The following is a 21,119-nucleotide window of genomic DNA, read 5'->3' on the forward strand; positions in this document are numbered from 1 at the left end:
TAAATACTGAAATATCAAAATGCTAAATGCTTTGTTATTACCTATATAGGATAAAATACAGTGGAAGCTGTCTAAACCAGCACTCGTCGGGACTGAAGAAATAATTCGGTTTAGACATCGGTGGTATCTTTTTGATATTTACACATTGTGCAGTTAGTGAATGATCCCCAAAGCAGACACTTAAACAATGATATATACTGAGTCAAAAAAGAAACTTAACAAAAAGTAATTTGAAAAATAATGTATATTTTCACTGGACGACGGAACTATTTCTCTCTCACTGACTTCATTCACAAATCCATGGCATTCATTTGCATAGTTCACGTGCTACAGTCTCACTGACTCGAGATTTACAAGACAGGAACATATAGTTTCTGATCACCTACATCATACGTAGGAGATACTAAGTCCTACGTAGGAGATGGTAAGTCCTACGTAGGAGATATAATGTCCTACGTAGGAGATACTAAGTCCTACGTAGGAGATATTAAGTACTACGTAGGCCGTACTACGCTTCCGTATCATTTCACATTATAGTCAACCAAACATTCATTTCCCATGAGTTTCAGTTGACTTCTTTCAGTGGCATTCTAGAAGTTGGGTAGATGTAGAATGAGGACTCTTTCTATGGATATACAACTTTTTTATTCTATATAAGCGACGTTTCGACATAGATGCTAATGTCGCTGTCAAGCAAGTGGTACATGGGAAGTAATTTTGGTGATATATATACCTGAGATATTTGTACAATAGATGAGGGATGAGGCAAAACTCAGTTGTTTATACAATAGAAGAGGTTGATAACACAGGACTAAGTAGGTTGAAAGGAAGCCAGTAAAGATCATGTACATGGTTGTATACATAAGAGATTAAGGATGTTGATTGGCAGCCAGGTGGGAATTATGAATGAATGAATGAATGAATGAATGAATGAATGAATGAATGAATGAATGAATGAATGAATGTCTATATTTCCTCCAAAAATATATTCGAAGATTACATAAACAAGCATCAGTCAGTTACATATACCTACATATGATATGTACAAAGCACGGTTATTTACAACAATGATAGTTCAGAATACATCATGAATACATCAAGAATAGATCCTTTAAATGTAATGATGGAATGCCATGTTTCATAAAGGCCAGGGATGTGAAGTTTTGCACCACAAATCAGTACAAGGGCATCTTCATCATCAAGCATTTCAATTAATACATATAATTCTGCGTCCAGTAGGTCAAGTAGCGTCATATAAAAGTTATTTCTTTGGCTCATTACAGATTCACAGTGCAAAATGATGTTGGCACCGTGGTGATAGCAGTACTTATTACAAAGCATACATTCTTTTGAGAGTTTGTCTTTAGAACGGACTATTACAGCAAGTTGTATATGGTCTTTATATTCTGGGTACAGATACATTAGAGTGTAAAGACTACGTAGACTCAGTGTTTGATGGATTACAGCATATCTGGACATATCCTCTCTAATGGAGAGTCTCAATTTCCATTAAGCTTCTTCATAAGAGAAGATTCAACTTATAACTATTCTGCGCCAAACTGTCTTTGCCGGAAAATGCCAGTTTGCACGTATGTTAATACATAGTCCAGTAGATTATACTTCCGTGCTGTACATAACAGAGTGTTGCAAATACTGCGTGAGGTAATATTTAAGTGAACAGTGAGTGCTAAAAATGCACAGAACAGTGTTTTCGTTGATGAATTACAAGCGTTATTACATAATCTTCCAAGGAATGATAATGTACACTTGTCAATGTACCCAACCATTGCCCAGAGACATAGGTTGGCACATACAGAATCTGTTGGCATACGTCTGTTGAACCCTTGAATACATTTAGCGAAATATTGTTGGGTATTTTTAACTAGATCAATGTACATAGGTTGTTAACATAAGTGACAGAGGGACTGTTGGGAAGGCTAAAGTAAAGTGATGTTTACACGATGGAAAATGTATAGTTTTACACAATGCATAATGTACATTGGTTGAGTAGGGTTACATGAAATTAAAAGAACAAGCGGTGATAGGCCTTGGGGATGAAATATCCTTCATCTCTCTTGATGGCTGGGCAAATCGTTTTTATGTTGATAGCTGCAAGTAGTTTTCGGGTTCTGAATTCAGGCTGGTTCCTCTCGATGACTTTGGTGGTTTACCAGCTGATGTTGTGCTTTGGGATGGTTTTAAGGTGGTCGGTTAAATCCGCCATAACGACATTAGAATCTATGTCGAAACGTCGCCTATATAGGATAAAGAAGTTGTATATCCATAAAAATAGTCCTCATTCTTCATGAGTTTCAGTTCACAAAGTAATTACAAAAGGTTAAAACTAAGTCCGGACGACGGAACTATTTCTCTCTCACGGACTTCATTCACACATTTAGGGCATTAATGCGCATATTCTACGTGCTACAGTCTCACTGATTCGAGATTTATACGACAGGAACATAGTTTCTGATCACCAACAGTTCACATTTTGGTCAACCAAACATTCACTTTCCATGAGTTTCAGTTGACAATCAAAGTAATTACAACAAGTTAACACTAAGTCCGCCTTTGTAAACACGGCTGACCATTTGTCACATTGAAAGTAAATGGCCTCTGAAAGTGGACGGAGATTTGACAGTAACTTTTAAAGCTTGGGACTGAAACAATTTATTTACACATTTTTCGTAATTACTCGTACCTCGTTGGTTATTCTGTAATTGTACACGTAATAACTCATTGATGTATGCTTTCACAACCTGCTAACGTGTGTAATTTATATCCCCAGGTTTAGGTTGTGGTCTGGCTGCTAATGTGAGTGGCGTGGCCCCCAGCAACTACTTCAATAAGAGACTCCCAGTAGCATACGGTATCTGCATGTCTGGAGGTGCAGTAGGACTGCTGGTAATCGGACCATTAACAGTTCAGCTGTTAGAGATGTACAGTTTATCAGGCACGTTGCTTATTTTGGGTGGCATTACATTCAATGTGTGCTTAGCTGGAGCTCTAATTCGACCACCGTCTACACTGACGCAAGAGGAGTCAATGTCAATACATCTTGCCCACCAAGATGAAACAGAGGAGATTTGTGATGCACAAGGAGAGCTTACAATGACGATGCAATTAAGATAATGTTCTAACTGTAGAAAATACGACCATCAAGTTTGATCAGCGTGACGAGAACCAACGTCCTCCAGCTAATTTGCCTCGGATTGTTAAAGAAAACAGTCCTGGGAAAGGTAATGAAACGGCAGAATCTCTGCTTGAACACAGCTCGCATGTAACAACTAACAACTCACGGAAGTAGGATAATACCTCAATGTGTAACCTTGTTCTGCACAAATGGATTTTTCTTGTATCTGCTCAGTATCATTTTCTGGTCTCTTGGGGATGCAGCCTGCATGGTTCATTTACCAAATTTTGCTGAATTGAAAGGCAGTACACCTGTACAGTCTGCAAGTTTGTTCACTATCATGGGTGTACCGGCGCTTTGTTCCGGATTGCTGACTGGTTTTGCCTCTTCTGATCCAGCTATTGGAAACATTATCCTTCACGTTGGACTACAAGGAATGACAGGAGTATCCCTTCTGCTACTCCCCGTGCTGTCACATACGTACAGTCTCCAAATGATTTTCAGTGTCCTGTATGGTACATACAGTCAGGGACCTTTTACACTGGTTAGTCCTATATGCATTGAGCTGATCGGCCGATCCAAATTGGCCTTTGGTTACGGTATATGTTTCTTTTGCTTTGGACTCGGCAACATGGTTGGACCACCCATTGCAAGTAGGTTAACATTGAACGTATATTTTGCCTGTGAATGTGTGAGTGGCTGATTTGATAACGCGTTATTTAAAGGTCACATGCAACCAAAAAATCAAACATAATTAAAACCCAATTATCACTTATTCATGACATATAATATACATTGCTGGTTATGAAAAAACATAAAAGCAAAATTATAAGCGTACAATCGCAAATCAAAAGTGCAATATTGTGTACTTGGGTTTACTTCCCAAGAAACAAAGCAGCCGGTGCACTCAAGTGTAACGGCTGGTTCAGTTACAGATGCCCTCACGGCTTATTGTGAGTGTATATATAGATATGTTCGGTTTTGTAAATACATGCTCATTTTTTGTGTATAACATTTTACAATCAACAGACATCATAACATGTCATGTGTACAAGTATCACACCTGCCTGTCTGTGTAATTACATAATGTGCAAGAGACCGAACTCGGGCCATAAATCAATGCGTTTTGTTTATGGTGTATAGCTTGGTAGGTGTTAAGTTCAACTTGCATGTGGTCAGTGATTGAAATTGTGTATTGAATATTGTCATTAGCAGACGGGCAAGCAGAAACATAGGTGGCAATAAAACACATATTGAGTTTTGTCTTTGACTACGACATATCTATATCACAGTTAGCAATTCTGTCAACATATCTAAGTATCGAACTGAGAAAATGACTCGGTAAGAAGAACATGTGGTGAAATAGACAAATGAAATTATATAAACAGTTAAATCGGTACTCTACTGTAATAACATATAAAAAGCTCGTGGCTGTGAAATATCAACAAAACATTAGAAAAATAGCTTACACCAAAGCCTTCACCGAATATTCACCGGACAACCCGCTTCCAAGCTGTGCGAACCTATTTCACTGCGCATGTGCTATCAGCGAAGCCCAGCTGTTGAAACCACTTCAATTTCCCCAAGCGCTGGGGGAAAGTTAGTGAATTGTTTGAACTACGACTTCGCACGTTGTTTTTCATCGCGTTATTTTTCAACTTTATAAGTTGAATTTGCATTTTTGATGATTTGTTTCGGTAAGTCCATACCGAAAGGTATCAGAAACTGCAAAGTTGTGTTTTACGTTGCATGTGACCTTTAATGTGTTAATAGACGGCTTGTTACTCCCTACCTGACTGGTGCGTGGAGATTTGAACCAATCATGAAACATGCATTGTCATAGATCCTCAAATATGCATTTTGGTATATACTACTTAAGATTTTAGTCTTGTTCATTACCTTAAACTATTTTATCATCAAACTGAGACAAATGCCACATGAAGAACCACCACATTGTGTTTCAGGTCTTATTTATGAAAGTACTGGAGTGTATGTCCTTACGTTTCTTTTCTCAGGTAAGTAATTGTGATCACCATTATTGAAAAATCGTTAATAGTGTAAATAAATAAGTAAAATGAGTTTTATGCAACCTGCCAAATGAACATATGTTGAAAGAGGAAAGTCCACTAAGTGATATGAGAGTAAGTGTGCACTGCGAATTTAGTGAACAGACATACACTGTGAACAGACATAAACATTCGTGTCCCATTTGTTGGACTAAACAGTATCACAAACCATTTATGAAGCATACAACATCATGGGTGACATCATGGATGACATCATGGATGACATCTTCTTGTTTATTGAATAGAGCGACGTTTCGATGTAGATTTCTACACTGTTATCACTTTTAGCTTGATAACAGTGTACGATCCTACATCAATAGGTCGCTCTGTGCAATAAACAAGATGTCATCTATAAAGTTGTATGCTTCATTGTTTACTCCCCATGTTCAAGAATGCTGAACCTTCAGGAAAACAATTTCAATCAATTGGCAAACCTTTGATTGTGAGACGGTTACCTTTAATTTCTGATAAAGACAAACAATTAATTTAAGAGGAAAACAACAATCGTATATTTTTGAGAAACAACACGATTACTTTGCAACACATTGAATACTATTGTCTGTAAATATCCATTTAATGTGCTTGCTTTCTAGTTAAATGTTTTGCCAACATCAGTGCCTCATTGCTGTCTGCATATTCCATAGTAAGGGAGTATAGTTTTACTCTGTTTTAGCAATATATCAGCAATATCACGGCGGAGGACACCTGACATGGGTACATAACTTTTAACTCTGTGTATATTTGGTCATTGTTTCGTTGCAGGTGCCTGCTTCATCATTAGTGCCTTCCTCGCGTTGTGTATTCCATTGACCAAGAAGCTAACATAAATGGATATAGACTAAGTATGTTTTATCTCCCGCAACGAAGTGGGAGGGGAATATTGGTGTGACCTCCGTCCGTCCGTCCGAGATAATTGCGACATATCGTCTCAAAAACTGTTATAGACAGGGAAACAAAATTTGGTATGTGCGTTTCTTGACTTAGTGCATGGTATCCCCAATGGGGACAGATTTTCTCAGAAAGCGTTATAGATTGGGAAACCTAATGTATTTTCAGGACATGAATGGCTTGGTGGAGTTAACAAAGGTACCAAATAGGAACAGAACACTGTGGTGGGGATATTGATGACTATGTCTTATTGTTGTAACTGCTTTGATGATCAAACGATTGTTATCAAATTACAATGAATGATTAAACACGTTTTACACAACTACTGTAAAAGTTGGTGCCATGAACGTAGGGACACTGACATGACACTGACAAATGCTGAGCGTCGTTTTCACAACTTGTCAACAACGAACAGCTTCATCGATGTACCATGAGCCGGGAAATATGAGCAAGGTTCACCGTTTTTCCAAGAGTCAGTTAAAAAATAATAATAATGATTTTTCAAGTCGAAAATACTAGATTTGTAGCAAACACTGAAATACATCTCATCCATGAACATAGATTACATTAACAAAATCTGAAAATATACTTTAATGGTATGATTGTCAAGTTATTGGCTGAACAAATTTGATGTGGGACTATTAAAGAGATCGTATCAATGATTATTCTCGAGACATTAAAAACCTTGCACTGCACCTCTCCTATAGGTATGGAGGGTGATCCCAAATTTGAAAACAAGCTATTCAAATGTGTTTTAATTATTGTTTTTTTTCATTTTGAGTTTAAAAGAAACTCTTTCAAAAATAGAAAATCACAATCACCTTTGCTCTGCATCTCTCCCCCAGACAAAATGCTTCCAAATTTTAAAACATTTTGACTACATATCTTTCAAGTTATTGATTGAGCGAATCTTTCTAAATTCATACATTTAAAGTGCAAGAATCCGAAAAATACAACTTCATAATGAACATTTGCCCTGCATTGTATCTTTTAGACAAGGAGGTTAGTCCCCTAAATGACGTGGTCTCTTTAATTTTAACCCTGCCGTGCAATGTCCACAGATACCCATCACATGTGGTATATTACTGTTTTACACACGCAGCGTGACACACTAATTCAGCTTGAACTACACTTACCTTTCTTGGATCTGTTACAATAGTCGCTATCCTCTTAACAATCTCCATGGCTCCTAGTATGGTGATCTACCCTCAGTTGTTGGCGATCTATAGCCCATTTTTATATTGTGTTGTCCCCTATAGTTAAAATGTTTTGGATTCAATTACTAGTTTTACATATATATCTGTGATACTCTAGTTGCTCTACTATCATGTGTCGGTAGGTTTTATAATCTCTCTATATATTATATTTCAATGTCAAGTAATCTCGCCACGATATGGATGAAATATTGCCGATGTGACGTTTAATACTAACTCACTCATTGATCACTCTTGACAATCTGACATCGTTTGATGAAAACATTGAGCTCCAATGACTCATGAAGATTAAACAGTGCCATGCCTGGTTGATATACTTTGCACTTTGTATAGAAAAGCACAAACAATTTGCACAAACGGGCACTTTTACCCATTTTAAGACTGTGCATTAGGCGTATGTATGCCAGTTGTCCAGGTTTTGATATCTATCTTCGAGGAATCACTCATGATAATTTGGACCCGTGAAGATCCGGGGTAGAATAGGTCTTCAGCAACCCATTCTTGTCATAAAAGGCAACTGCTTGTCGTAAAAGGCGACTAACGGGATCGGGTGGTCAGGCTCGCTGACTTGGTTGACACATGTCATCGGTTCCCAATTGCGCAGATCGATGCTCATGTTGTTGATCACTGGATTTCCTGGTCGAAACTCGATTATTAACAGACCGCCGCCATACAGCTGGAATATTGCTGAGTGCGGTGTAAAACTCAACTCACTCACTCATGATAAGTTGGATGTCATGTCAGATATAAGAGACTTTAAGTCGCTATACGAATACCATTTAAAAAAATCAAACAACTTATTTTCAAATCTAGTTTTGGACTTTTCAAGATTTTAATAAAAGAAAAAAGAAAAGAACCAAGTTCAATAACTCGCCTTCTCGTCTCTTTATTAAAGCTAACGGGATCGGGTGGACAAGCTTGCTGACTTGGTTGACACATGTTATCGGTTGCCATTTGCGAAAATTGATGCTCATGATGTTGATCACTGGATTGTCTGGTCCAGATTCGAGTATTTACAAACCGCCGCCATATAGCTGGAATATTGCTGAGTGCGGCGTAAAACTAAGCTCGCTCACTAACTTGATTAGAGATAGAGAAATGAGTGAATTCTTGTCCATTTTACATTTGTAATTACACATTTTAAGTAATGTCAAATGTGTCATGTTGAACCGGGGTGATGGGGTACCCTAATTGTTAAAGCGTCGGTCCTTTACGCTGAAGACCGAGGTTCGATTCACCATATGGGTACAACATAGCCAACGACAATCACAAACATTCTTTCTATTAATCCTAAATAGGTTGTCTTGCTTGTGACTATTTCAATATGTTTCAACATGAACATGCAAGGCACAGAATACGCAAACCATACTTTGAACTTTAAGGTTCTTGGAAACATCACACCATATTTAATTCAGGGACTTTATGCTATCAGTTGATGTAAATTTTGGTTGTGACACATTAAGCAAAATGTTACTCTTCAGAGCGCATTAGTCACAAATGTGTATGTATGCTTCTGAAAACGATAGGGTTTTCAGGTTGGGCTGTTGATCAGATTACGACTGTTTCCAACGATTTGAAACCGCATAAGAAAAATCTGGCAGAGGTATTCGTTTTTGTATGCCTTCGTATGGTTCAAGTCATATGATACCCAGTTGTCAACTATGACACTATAATATTTGAACGATCGTTATGAGATTTTACAAAACTTCATTTCAGGTTTTCAGAAAAAACTCTATTTAGACATGTTTTTGGAGGTGCGAAATCAACTAAAGAGAAAGTATACTTTTACATTAATAATGACTGCACATGACAAATGGAATTATAGTACCTTCAATAAGTGAAAAGAATAGCAAAAGTATGCACACAGCAAACCTGCCTGAATGATGACAGTATAGCATATACGGTGTGTAGAGATGATGAGTGTCAATGTCACCATATCATGACTTAGTGGTGCAGTTTACTTGTAATTATTCCATTTTATCCTCACTTGCCGTCTGTCTAACGCAGAAAGAGGTAAGCCGGTGCTGTAGATGCCTCAGTTACTTATGTGCAGAACAATTATGGAATCAGCACCGGAAACTAGGTAACCAACAGTTCAAAACATGTGTGGTGAGTCGGTTTAATATTACTACTTATCCATCTAAGGTCCATGCAGAATGCACATGTACTGTAAGCTCGCATTGTCCCTAGTATGGTGATCTACCTTCAGTTATTGGCAATATATAACCCATATTTATATTGTGTTGTTTTCTATAATTAAGACATTTTAGATTTACATACACGTTTTATAATCATATCATATCATATCATATCATTAGAACATTTAACTTGTTTATTGTCACAATATTTGAAATTTGTCGATTTGACTTAAAACCTTAACTCACTCATACACTAATATCACTCAGCATAAACATGTCACAAGTAAAAGATTCGAACCCTAAAATGACTGAACAGTGTGAGATAGTTTTTAAAGATTATCATTGTTTGCACGAAAATCTTGATGAGTGCGATGTACACAGAAAGGCAGGTTTAAATATTTATTCTGCAGAAAGTTGTATTCTGCACAAAATAAGAGAAAAGGAAAGTCATCTTCTACCATATTTAAATCAGATTCCTCACAAATATTCATTTTTAAAGATATTTACCTATGTCTGCCAACTTCCATCATAAGTCTATGATTAGTGTATCTAAACTGTCCACACAAAGTTTCCATAACACTTGACCGATGCTCCGTTCGAAAAAGAGTACGAATTACATTTATGTCACATATTTGAAGAGAAATGTTTCAAAACACTATTGAATGTCATTAAGCCTTGTCAGACACCATGGTTTTTGGTTATATTGCGGTATTACAGGAGTGACACTTCGACCCTCGTCTGCGTGTGAGAGTACCCCAAAGACACTCATAAGAAGTGACAATTTGTATCGGTTGTGAGGTAAAGAATATCTTGTCCTAGTTACAAACTAAAAGCGTTTACAGGGAGTTTACAGTTAGAACAATACAGCCCAGGTGATCTACCCACTTTTGAACGCCTTTTATACTACTTTAAAACCTACTTACAGCTGTAAAACTAAGACACCATCGTCTTCCGTGTTTAGTGTATTCTTCCGTCTAATTGACATATCATTTGTAGAACGCATACCGCTTTTTGGCTACACCATAAACATGACACACGTAGGTAATGACCGCACTCCCTCACTCATCTGTTGATGAAAGAGACTATTCAAGAAAAAAGAACATAATACTGGAAACCACTTTGAAAAATAAACTGGTTCCCCATACAGAACAATCCATGAAGCTCTCAAGAAAGAACGTTGATGGTGGATATGCCTGGGTGGTTACTGTAGAATCTGTAGAATCAACTCTGGTGGGAATATTCTAATCTGACAGTACTTTAACCCCCTTTCAGAATGCAGCCACTAACAATCGAAGTTGCTAATTTATACTGCCATTTATAAACTATCATTTATCTACAGGTATTTACAAAACATATAGTTCAGAATTTATCTTGTAATTCTATTCCCTTTCAAAAAACAAGTATTAAATGATAATTAACATTGTAAAAAAGTTCCTTAAGTGTTTTGACATTGAAATATGCATCCCTTGTGATGGAAAAGTCAAGGGATACACCTCACTTTTTAACAGGTATTCATGAGTGTATCTTGTATTCCCATATTTGATGTAATTTATTGATACCTATTGAAGGTGACTAACTTCTTTTGCATTAGATCGCGGATATATGATCGAATGACAGCTTTGTAATCAGAGTATGGAATAAGAAGTGGTGTCACAGATTTGTTGAGTGCCTCTTCAGCAGCAAAATCGGCCATTGTGTTACCAGAAATTCAAACATGACTTGGTAACCACCAAAGGACGATGTCGTATTGGCCAGTAGCAAGATCATTATATAATTCAATTATTTCCATTATAAGTGTTGGATGTGGATGTTTACAAGAAATATGTTTTTAGCGTGATGACTATTTGTTTAGCCAGAATCTAAAAATGTGATATTGTTTACATTGAGGGTGTCTATTTACATATTCAAGAGCTGTTAGTATGGCGTTTGCTTCTGCTGTGAATATTGACCTGACAATCTGACAATCTGGAGGATATTGTTCTGGATCCGATGAAAGTGGCACAAGCTACTGCTCCACCATCCTTGGATCCATCTGTAAATAAGGATTTATGATGATAAAACTGAACTCATAGTTTTCCACCCTAAGCGTCTCCAACCAAGTATCTCTCTTCCTAAATTCAGCATCGGTCAGTGTGAGATTCAGCCAAACCATGAGGTGCGGAACTTGGGGGTTATTTTTGATTCCTCACTGTCCATGGAGCCACAGATTACTAACATATGTAGAAGGGCGTACTACCACATTCGCAACATCGGCATGGTTCGACGATACCTGGACGTCAAGACTACAGCATCTCTTATTCAGGCATAAGTAACATATCGTCTTGACTACTGTAATGCGCTTCTTGTGGGTCTCCCAAATTATCGTATGCACAAGCTTCAGAAAGTGCACTCAGTCAAAGAAATCGGACCACATTACTCCCGTTCTTCACTCACTTCATTGGCTTCCCGTCCACTACCGCATTAAATATAAAACTCTACTCCTTGTTTTCAAAAGTATACATGGTCTAGCTCCACAGTAGCTCTGTGATCTGTTCCACTGTTATACTCCTGTACGTTCCCTCCGATCAAATGACCAGTGACAATTCCTGTGACTAGGACAAAAACATATGGTGACAGGTCACTCGAGACGACTGGCCCTCGTCTCTGGAACAATCTTCCATCTCACCTCAGAACACAACCAGAATTAGCTGTTTATAAATCCAATCTAAAGACTCTCTCTTTGCTGAAGCATTTGAACTCTATTTGATATCAATACCATCTTAGAGCCAAAGCGCCTTTGAGAGGTTTACGGATATTGGCGCTATACAAGTATTTGTATGTATGTTTTTATGAGTATTATATTTATGTTAATTGATTATATCTTTTGTAACATATGTTATATTTGGATTACACTTTCTTAGTAAAGTACAGATTATATCCTTGATTTTATTATAATTCCTTAGTTTCTGATTTTTCAAATGTTCTCAGTGGTAAGTCAACTTGTAGCCTCACTAATTGCCAAGGACGAGAAGAAAGACGACGGGAAAGAGATCATAAACTTTCAAACTCAATGCTGACAGCAGAAATTAATGGTTTAAGTCTGAGCCCAACAGGCGGAACAAGAGAAGATTTCTTCTTGTACCAATCTCCATAGACGGGATTAAAGACACAGTTATACGCAGGGTTGGACTCATTTGAATATAGTTTAGTGTGATACTGTAAAGATACTTTTATACGGCGTTTATTAAGAGAAGTTTCATCGGCCTGAACGTGGAGCTTGGAAACAAGAGAAGCTCTAAAGGATCTTAGACAAAGTCTTAGACCTTGGTGATGGACAGAATCTAATTGTTAGAGATCGCTTGTGCAGCTCTACCATATGCGATCTGTATAAATGAAGGAGGGTTGTTTTGAATTGGAGACGACTTTTAATAGACTTTTGATAGACCTTCAAGCATTTGGTCTTGAGATATTTAATATGTGGCAAAAAGGTTAAAAAATGGTCGAAACTAAGTACCAAATGTTTAGCTTTCTTTACAACGATAATTAGAGAGCCATCTAGAACAAGTTTGGGATCTTTCTGAGGCTTATATGTTCGACAGGAATACATTTGATCCATATCTGTGTAAATTTAAAGCCCAGTGACCATTTATGAATTGTATTGAAACACATCTGTAATTGTCTCTTGATAGTATGCATATTTTAACACGATGTTAAAATCACCAACAAACAATGACTCATCAATTGAGTCATTTAATATTTTTGAGAGACTATTGATTTTTTGGCTAAACACAGTAACAGACAAAATACTGCCTTGTGGAACACCCTCATCCTGATTGTAGTGATGAGACAGGGTTGATCCAACAGGGACTTGAAAGTGTCTGTCTGCTAAATACTGTGATATAAAATGAGACCTCTTAAACGAAAGCCTGTTTACAAGTTGTGTCATAAGCTTTTTCTAGGTAAAAAAAGACTGATGCAGCACGTTGGTTATTTACAATGTAAGTTTTAATGAATGATTCCAATCGGACGAAATGGTCGATGGCGCTTCTATTTTTTGCGGAGTGAGTGAGTGAGTTAGAATTTAACGTCACCTCGGCAATATTTCAGCCTTATAGTGACGAGAAATGTTTTACATAAACAATAAATTAACGTTGCTAAATAATCAGTCATCGAAGGACTGTAAAATAACTAGGGTATCACAGGTTTTACAAATGCAGCTAGTTAATGAAATTGGTCTATAGTTAGATGGATCTGTATTGTCTTGGCCAGGCTTAGGTTTGGGTACAACAATGGTATCACACCACAAAAGATGAACGTGCCCTGTTGTCCAAATATTATCAAATATGTTCAGAAGGTTTTCAAGAAATGCATTGGGTAAATGTTTTAGGAGATGATAGTGGATATTATCAGCACCTATATCAGTTGCCATCATGAGCTTGCGCTAAGGCAGTATTCAACTTATGTAGTGAAAATATCTCATTATAATCTTCACCATTATCAGAATGAAAGTTAATTTTCAGCTTTTCTTGATGATTTGTATATTTCTAAAACTTTGGATTATGATTTGATGAAGACTAATGTGTAGCCCAAGTTTCACCCAACTTGTTTGCAATGTCAGTTTGATCTTTTAACATGTTGTGTCCATCTATAAGATGGTGAACACTAGAATTTCTACCTTTGCTCTTGATTCTCTGTATCACGTTCCACCCCTTCGTCATAGGCGTTCGTGAATTTATTTTTAAAACAAAGTTCTTCCAAGACCGACGTGTACATTGTTTAGAATTCGTCGAGCCTTGGTACTATTTATTTTTACATTATTTAAATTGTAAGATGTAAGATGTCGGCGAAAGTATTTCTCTGCCTTCTTCCTACACTTCCTAGCATGTTTACAATCGTCTGTAAACCATGGTTTACGAATATGTGGGTTAGCAGACTTCTAAATCGGATCCAGAGTATTGACAAGTAAGTCAGAATTCAAGTTGTCAGTACACATTGACTAAAATAATGGCCAGTTGGCCTTATCGAAAATCCACCTTGCTGTTGGTTTTGGTACAACAATCGTACCATCGTTTTGGGTTTATAGCAGAAAGTTTTGTGGGAAAATGGTCACACAGGTTATGGTGGACTGACCATTCAAATTCGTTATACATATTTAGGTCTGTGCAGAATAAATTCCCGAACAAAGGTGTAAATATGTGGCTGAGCCATCATTGAGGGTACATAAATTATCATCATAAATGAAGTCTTCAAGGATTTCCCTTTATTGTTAGTATCTGTACTTCCCCACAAAGGATTATATCCGTTGAGATCACCCATTTTGATGCAGAGTTTGCACAAGAAAAAATGGTGATTTCCAAAAAATTCCCAAATTGTAAAGATGATATTTCCAAGGCTTTGACATTTTTTGAAATTTAGGAAGGATTTTACCACTACTTCTTTCAATTTCTCCTGTACCCTTTACCCAAGGATCCCGATGAGTGTAGAGATGTAAATCTTCCACGCCTCTTTTGTTCTGTTAGAGTTCTTATTTTTGATATACATAATTCATCTTGCATGTGACATATTTATTCATGAGAAGTGCAGGAATACGCCGTATTTTGAGAGTATTCATTTATACATTTCTGAAATTTGGGATTATGTTTAAAGTAAGAGTTTTCTATTCGCTGTCCTATGCGATCAAACTATGAACCAATTCTATAAATATATTAGTATAACTTCACTCTTCATCCTTCTTGTTTTTTTAAGTGTCAACAATTGATATTTACAGTTATATTTGCCCCTAGTATGGCTAGCATTTTCCAAAATACCGTTTTAAGTGTATGTTTTACTTGTTATCAACAAAAGCGCAAACAAATTTTCCCCTGTCACTGTTTGTGTACACACACATTACATTGACCTACGTTACATCATGGATCAAATAAATGTTTAAAGGACCCACTGATACTGGACAGGGTTTATTACATGTCATTTATGTGAACTCTTGCCAGGGAATAAAAGGCCTATTGTTGTAGAAAACATTGTCTAATTGGTACCATCTAATTACCACCTGCCACAAGGGATGGGCCGTTTTGGTTTGTGGTCAGCGACAGTGTTATGCAATTGGTGTGTGAACTTGTTAATAGATAACAGCTAATGAAACGCAGTTAATTCCAAAATAAGCACTCCAATCTCATCTCTAATGCTCAGGAATTAATACCACTTACATGACAATAGTTTCAGAAGGTGTCGGCTTTGGATTTTGTATAAGGCCCAGGACGTCGATAAGCGGTACGCTTTGGAGTTTGGGCGTTATTTTAGCGCATGGCTAATCTCATGTGACGTGTTATTAAAAGGCTGGTGGTTGGTGAACACATCGCACACGGAAGCCGACCGTGTCAATACATTATGAAAACAATCAACGATGAACACATTTAACTGCATGGGGATATATAATGAGAAGCATGAACGGGAGCTTTCGATTTTGAAATGGCTTATGCTCAACTTGAACGTAAGTTTATTCCTACATCTCGTTGGTGCAATATGCCGGAGGCCAAAGACAACCCACGAAGAAGAAGAAATACCGTTAGTCGTCTTCAAGAACTGAGACACCAGTTTCAAAATGGAATGTTAACTGTTAGACAATTTGCTGATTCAGCGTCTCTACTTTTACATCTTTAATAAATTGATAATGTACTTGTATAAATGTGTATGTATATTAAAATTTTTGTCATATTTTGTAACATCTCGAAATATTATGCAGTAGAACTATTTATGATTCCTGTAAAATGTAGCATGTTGTAACATGGTTAATATAATCTGTCCATATAGTCACCCGTTACCACTCGTGGCTTACGCCTCTATGTATTAGTTTTATATTTTGATGTATATATACTAAGTGAGCTGAGACTGAAATAAAACACTGTCTTCCTACAAAGATGTGGCTTGTGTTTTCTCATTTGGTGTGCCCTCATCCGGATTATCCTCTTCTAACAACACGTAGGCCCATCATTGTCTCTATAATCCAATGTTAATTGCTAAATTATCGCAACGGACGGGACGTCGACGCCCTGAACCCTTAACCGTTTGAGAAGAGTGTTCAGATCAGCAGGTGCCTGCTGTTTAAGGCTTGAAGCGACATCTGCATGTTCATCAACTACCTTAGTGTTAGTGATCGTTCAAAAATCGTTACTGCACCATGATCTGAAGACATTTATCACCCTTGAATAGCAGAATGTACTGGTATGATAAGCATGATGGTATGATAATCATCGTGAGTTCATTTAAATTTCCTGGAATTTCCTGGTCTGTAAATAATCGCGTCAAGTTGTCAACATCAACACCTAGTCCTGGTCCTGGTCTGTGTGCCCTCAACCACCACTGCTACCTCTTACGACCAGCAATGGTATGCTGATGCGATGATTTGGAGTTTAACGTCGGCTTTTAGCTGGAGCCAATGTCGCCGACGGGGTAGGTGGTAGGTAAGATAATAATAAATAGGTTTAAAATAAGGAGTAAAGCACCGTACCAAAAAAAATATAAATGATGGGGCATTAACCTAAGTGGGAATTTGGAAGTGAAAAACATGAGAAAAAATAAATAAAAAGCCGATGTTAGGGAGCGAATGGGAGAGAAAAGAAAAAGCAATATAATTGAATTTATTAGTGGCAAGAGATAGAGTTATAGCTGAGTAGTGGTAGTGAAAATGTTGGACCTGAGGGAGCGAAGAAGGCTGTGGGTAAGGGGCCGAGGCTGTAGGTGAAGGTTGGAGGTAAGCTGGCTTGGGTGGATGGCATTGACCTTGCGGTAGAGGGGTTGGGCTGGTTTGTTTATGTTTTAGTGGACTGTGATTGGCGAGGGGATGGGCGCGGACCTCGCAGCGGATTTAGAGCACTGTTAATGAATGAAATTGACTCCCAGGTCTAAATGTGTAGGCTTGTGCTGGTGATAGAGTGATAGTATGATTGAATTAAATTTTGACGCCTGGTCTAAATGTATAGGCTAGAAGTGAGTGGAAACGAGAGGGTTTGTTTGGGAGGTTCTAAATTTTTTGGAGTAAGTTAGAGTTTACAAGGAAGGTTGCTATGGCTTGGAATATATTGGGCGGGTTGTGGGGGTTGAGAAGGAGGTGGATATTATTGTGGTATTTGGTGGGAATGTTGTTATGTAATTGCTTAATGTTTGTTTGTTGCAGCTGGCAGTGTGTGAATATGTGGTTAATGTTTTCTTGTGTGTTGCAGTGAGTGCATAATCCGTCCGGATGTCTGTTTTGTTTATAGAGTGTGTAGTTTAAGTTAGTGATGCCTGTGGTTAGTCTGGTTATTGCCGTGTCAATGTTTTTGATGTTGGAATATGTGGGATTTTTTCTTATTGGGGATTTAATAATGGATGTGACCCAGGTTGATTTGTTTGTGTTGATGTTGTGTTGGAAGTTGGTATTTGATATGTTTGTTTTAATGAGTTTTTTTATTTCTGCTTTGGAAGTGTGGAAATTGAGGTTTGGTGATGTATGGGATGTGGTGAGTTAGCTGCTGTATCGGCGGTGTCATTTCCTGTGATGTTTGAGTGGCTGGGTATCCATGTGAATGTGATATTTTTGTTTGAGCGTGTGAGTGAGTCGGTTTGGATAATTATATTGTGTATTAGGTCTGGGCGCGATTTAGAATGCATGTTGTGAAGTTGTTTGATAGAGTTGAGTGAATCGGATAGTATAAGGAAGTTTGTTTGGGGAAGGGAGGGTATTAGGTGTAATGAAGTGAGAATGGCAGTGAGTTCGGCAGTGTTTATTGTGGTGTAGTTGGTATAGTGAAAATTTGTTGTGATGGGAGGGGTTTGTTGAACGTGTATGCCTAGGCCTGTGGGTTTGTTAATGCTAACTGATGCATCTGTATATATATGAGTGTGTTTGGGGTAGTTTGTATTTAAGTAGTTGTTTGGTATGCTGTGGACCTCTCTCTATATATATGCTCCCGAGTCATTACCCAGCACCCACCACGAGGAGGTTGCTATTCAAGGGTGCCAATATGAAGAATAAGAGATTTTTAGATGTCATGCTGCAATGCCACAGCTGGTCTTAACATAAAATTACACATTTATATGCATAAGCACGGACTTGAATGTATCTACGCGGCGGTGAGGTTGCCTAGTGGTTAAAGCGTTCACTCGTCACGCCGAAGACCCATGTTTGATTCCAAACATGGGTTGTAGTATTTGACGCCAATTTCTGGTGTCCCACGTCGTGATTTCACTGGAATATTGCTAAAACTGGCATAAAACTAAACTCACTCACTCACATAATTCGCTCACATCAACTTGCACCGCCGGGCACCTTGACACACTCTACCACATACCACCATGTAGCGTATGCTTTTTGACATCACCGAAAGAATCCACAGTCAATTTATTGGAGTGGTTCGATATTCATAAGGGCTGCTGAAAGGGTCTCCATTAGTATTTCAGAATTTACAATAATGTCATGATCAGAATCTTAACATTTGCCAGTCATAGGTGGTACCAATCACGAGATTATATGCACTGTCAGCTCTCGTGTCAAACAGTGAAAATACAAGTGCACCTGGGCTGAAAACCTCAGTGAAATCTTTGTCAAAAAGATGTTATCACATATGACCATTGAGAGGTTAGTAAACGCAGCACTGGTTTCCACCTCAGACTTATCTGCCGGATTGAGTTTACTAGCTGAGGCTATCCTATCAGCTCTCTGTGTGTTTAAAAGACAGATTCGTTGTGAGACATGAATGGTTTCCCCATGGTATGATGATGAATGCCTCAGTAAAAAGCAGTTGATGGACAATACTCCCTCTTCTATAGCATCTGTTTAACAAACACGGCACTAGTACACAAATGGGTAAATGCAGTCGATTTTTACAGACGTATAACCTTCTGTCCTGTCTAACAGATGCATGTGTGGAACATTTTATTGTCTTATAGGTGTAAGAGAAGGCTGTGTATTGAGCCCGTTCCTGTTTCAGTTTTTAAATGAAATAGTTCTTGAGACGGGAAAGAAGGGCCTAGTTAGTTTAGTTTCACCAAGGTGTAGACAACATTCTACCATTCTAATTTCATAGTGATTTCATACCGTTAGATATCTTTTTTCTCGCTCTCAAGAGAAAGTAAAAGTTTGTACGGAATGTATGTTTCTAAATTGGAAAATATAAGCAAAAATGTCTAAAAATATAATAGTAATCTTACAAAATGGTGATTTCCAGAAATGGTTCTATAAAGGCGATGCAGAGGCGATTGTTATTACACCTGTTTGGGGTTGTCCAGTAGGCCTTGTTATTATTGGTCTAGGTACGTAAGTCCCAAAACATTCAAAGTGAATTTCACTTTTCCGTCTTTTCATCGTAGAATATGTGTAATTTTAATGTATGGTTAGATATATCTAAACAGATGAGGGGATGGTGTAAATCCAGCTAGGGCCCATGCAGGAAGCACTTGTACTGTAAGTCCCCATGGTCCCAAGTATGGTGATCTACCTTCAGTCGTTGGCAATCTATAGCCTGTTTTTATATTGTATTGTCATTTATAGTTCCAATACTTTAGATTTCATTGCTAGTTTTAAATGAATATCTGTTATACACTAGTTGTTTTACTGTTCTTCGTCTATAGGTTTTTAATGTCCTACTTTATTGATCTATAATATAATTATAAACTGTCCTAGTCACAATATGGCTGAAATATTGCCGATTTTAACTCACTCACTCACTCATTATTGGTCTAAGACGGACCAGATGATATAGCACTGCAGGCCAAAAAGGTTTAGATACTACTACGACGTCACGCTCGTTGCAACTGTTTTCACCAGCTTTCTTTGTGGCAATATTTGACGCGAGGGTAATTCCAGTACTCTTGTATGAAGTAAAGGTTTTGGGGATTTAGTCCAGGCATTCTAGGCCAATTTAGCACTCAACTTGGAACAAATTGTAACAGAAATGTTTACACCACTGTGCATTTCTATGAGGTCCCTAGAACACCATACAAAAAGTCCTAAGGAATCAAAGCGTGAGAAATTTGTTAAATTTGCATAAATCCAATATGGCCGCCAAATATCAATAATGTATGATATATCTGCTCTCAGAAGACACATTTGAATTATTTAAGTTTTGAAACTGTTTTTTTTGGCAGCAAGGATTTACATAATATATGTTGTGAAATGATTTGCTTAATGGTTCATTCCTAAAGATCCAAAATGGACTCCAAAAATCAAATGATTCCCACATTTTTGGCATTAAAACATGACATATACGTCATCTAAAGTTCGCAAACAGTGTATTTAGACACTACCACTGCCGCGTTTGATACGGTGGATCACCAGATACTTCTATCAAGACTTAAGTTACAGTATGGATTAAATGATATGACTCTTCTATGGTTTAGGCCCAACTTATCAAACAGGACTCAATCTGTTGCTGTTCATAATGCTCAGTCCGAGGGAGCTATGCTTCTTTGTGGTGTACCACAGGGATCAGTTCTCAGTCCTGTATTGTTCTCTTTGTATACCAAAGAAATTGGCAACCTGCTTTGTGAGAAAGCTACTAATCATGACCTCTATGCTGACGATACTCAGTTGTTTGATGGTATTACCAGGGGTTGTGACAACAATTCTGACTTAACCAGAATTGAAGATGCCATCGACGATATTGGTTCGTGGATGTTCAATAACAAACTAAAACTAAATCAACACAAGACAGAGGTTACGATTGTT

The 21,119-nt window shown here is 37.7% G+C and overlaps 1 protein-coding gene across 1 annotated transcript; it reads left to right on the forward strand.

Annotated features, from left to right (window-relative positions):
* Positions 1 to 3,306: 3,306 nt before the first annotated feature.
* LOC124283555 (monocarboxylate transporter 5-like) lies at positions 3,307 to 6,168 on the forward strand. Its single transcript, XM_046719568.1, has 3 exons — positions 3,307 to 3,786; positions 5,098 to 5,148; positions 5,962 to 6,168. The coding sequence occupies exons 1-3, from the start codon at positions 3,402 to 3,404 to the stop codon at positions 6,024 to 6,026; spliced, it is 501 nt and encodes a 166-aa protein (XP_046575524.1). The 5' UTR covers positions 3,307 to 3,401; the 3' UTR covers positions 6,027 to 6,168.
* Positions 6,169 to 21,119: the final 14,951 nt, after the last annotated feature.

The sequence above is a fragment of the Haliotis rubra genome, unplaced genomic scaffold, assembly GCF_003918875.1.
Source record: "Haliotis rubra isolate DU_JTF1 unplaced genomic scaffold, ASM391887v1 Scf1094, whole genome shotgun sequence".
Taxonomy (NCBI): domain Eukaryota; kingdom Metazoa; phylum Mollusca; class Gastropoda; order Lepetellida; family Haliotidae; genus Haliotis; species Haliotis rubra.

What these genes read in the sequence shown, in the direction of transcription:
- LOC124283555 (XM_046719568.1), top strand. Translation starts at nt 3,402, where the DNA reads ATGGTTCATTTACCAAATTTTGCTGAATTGAAAGGCAGTACACCTGTA. An exon ending in GGTTGGACCACCCATTGCAA is followed by an intron (nt 3,787 to 5,097) that starts GTAGGTTAACAT and finishes ATTGTGTTTCAG; the next exon opens with GTCTTATTTATGAAAGTACT. An exon ending in CCTTACGTTTCTTTTCTCAG is followed by an intron (nt 5,149 to 5,961) that starts GTAAGTAATTGT and finishes GTTTCGTTGCAG; the next exon opens with GTGCCTGCTTCATCATTAGT.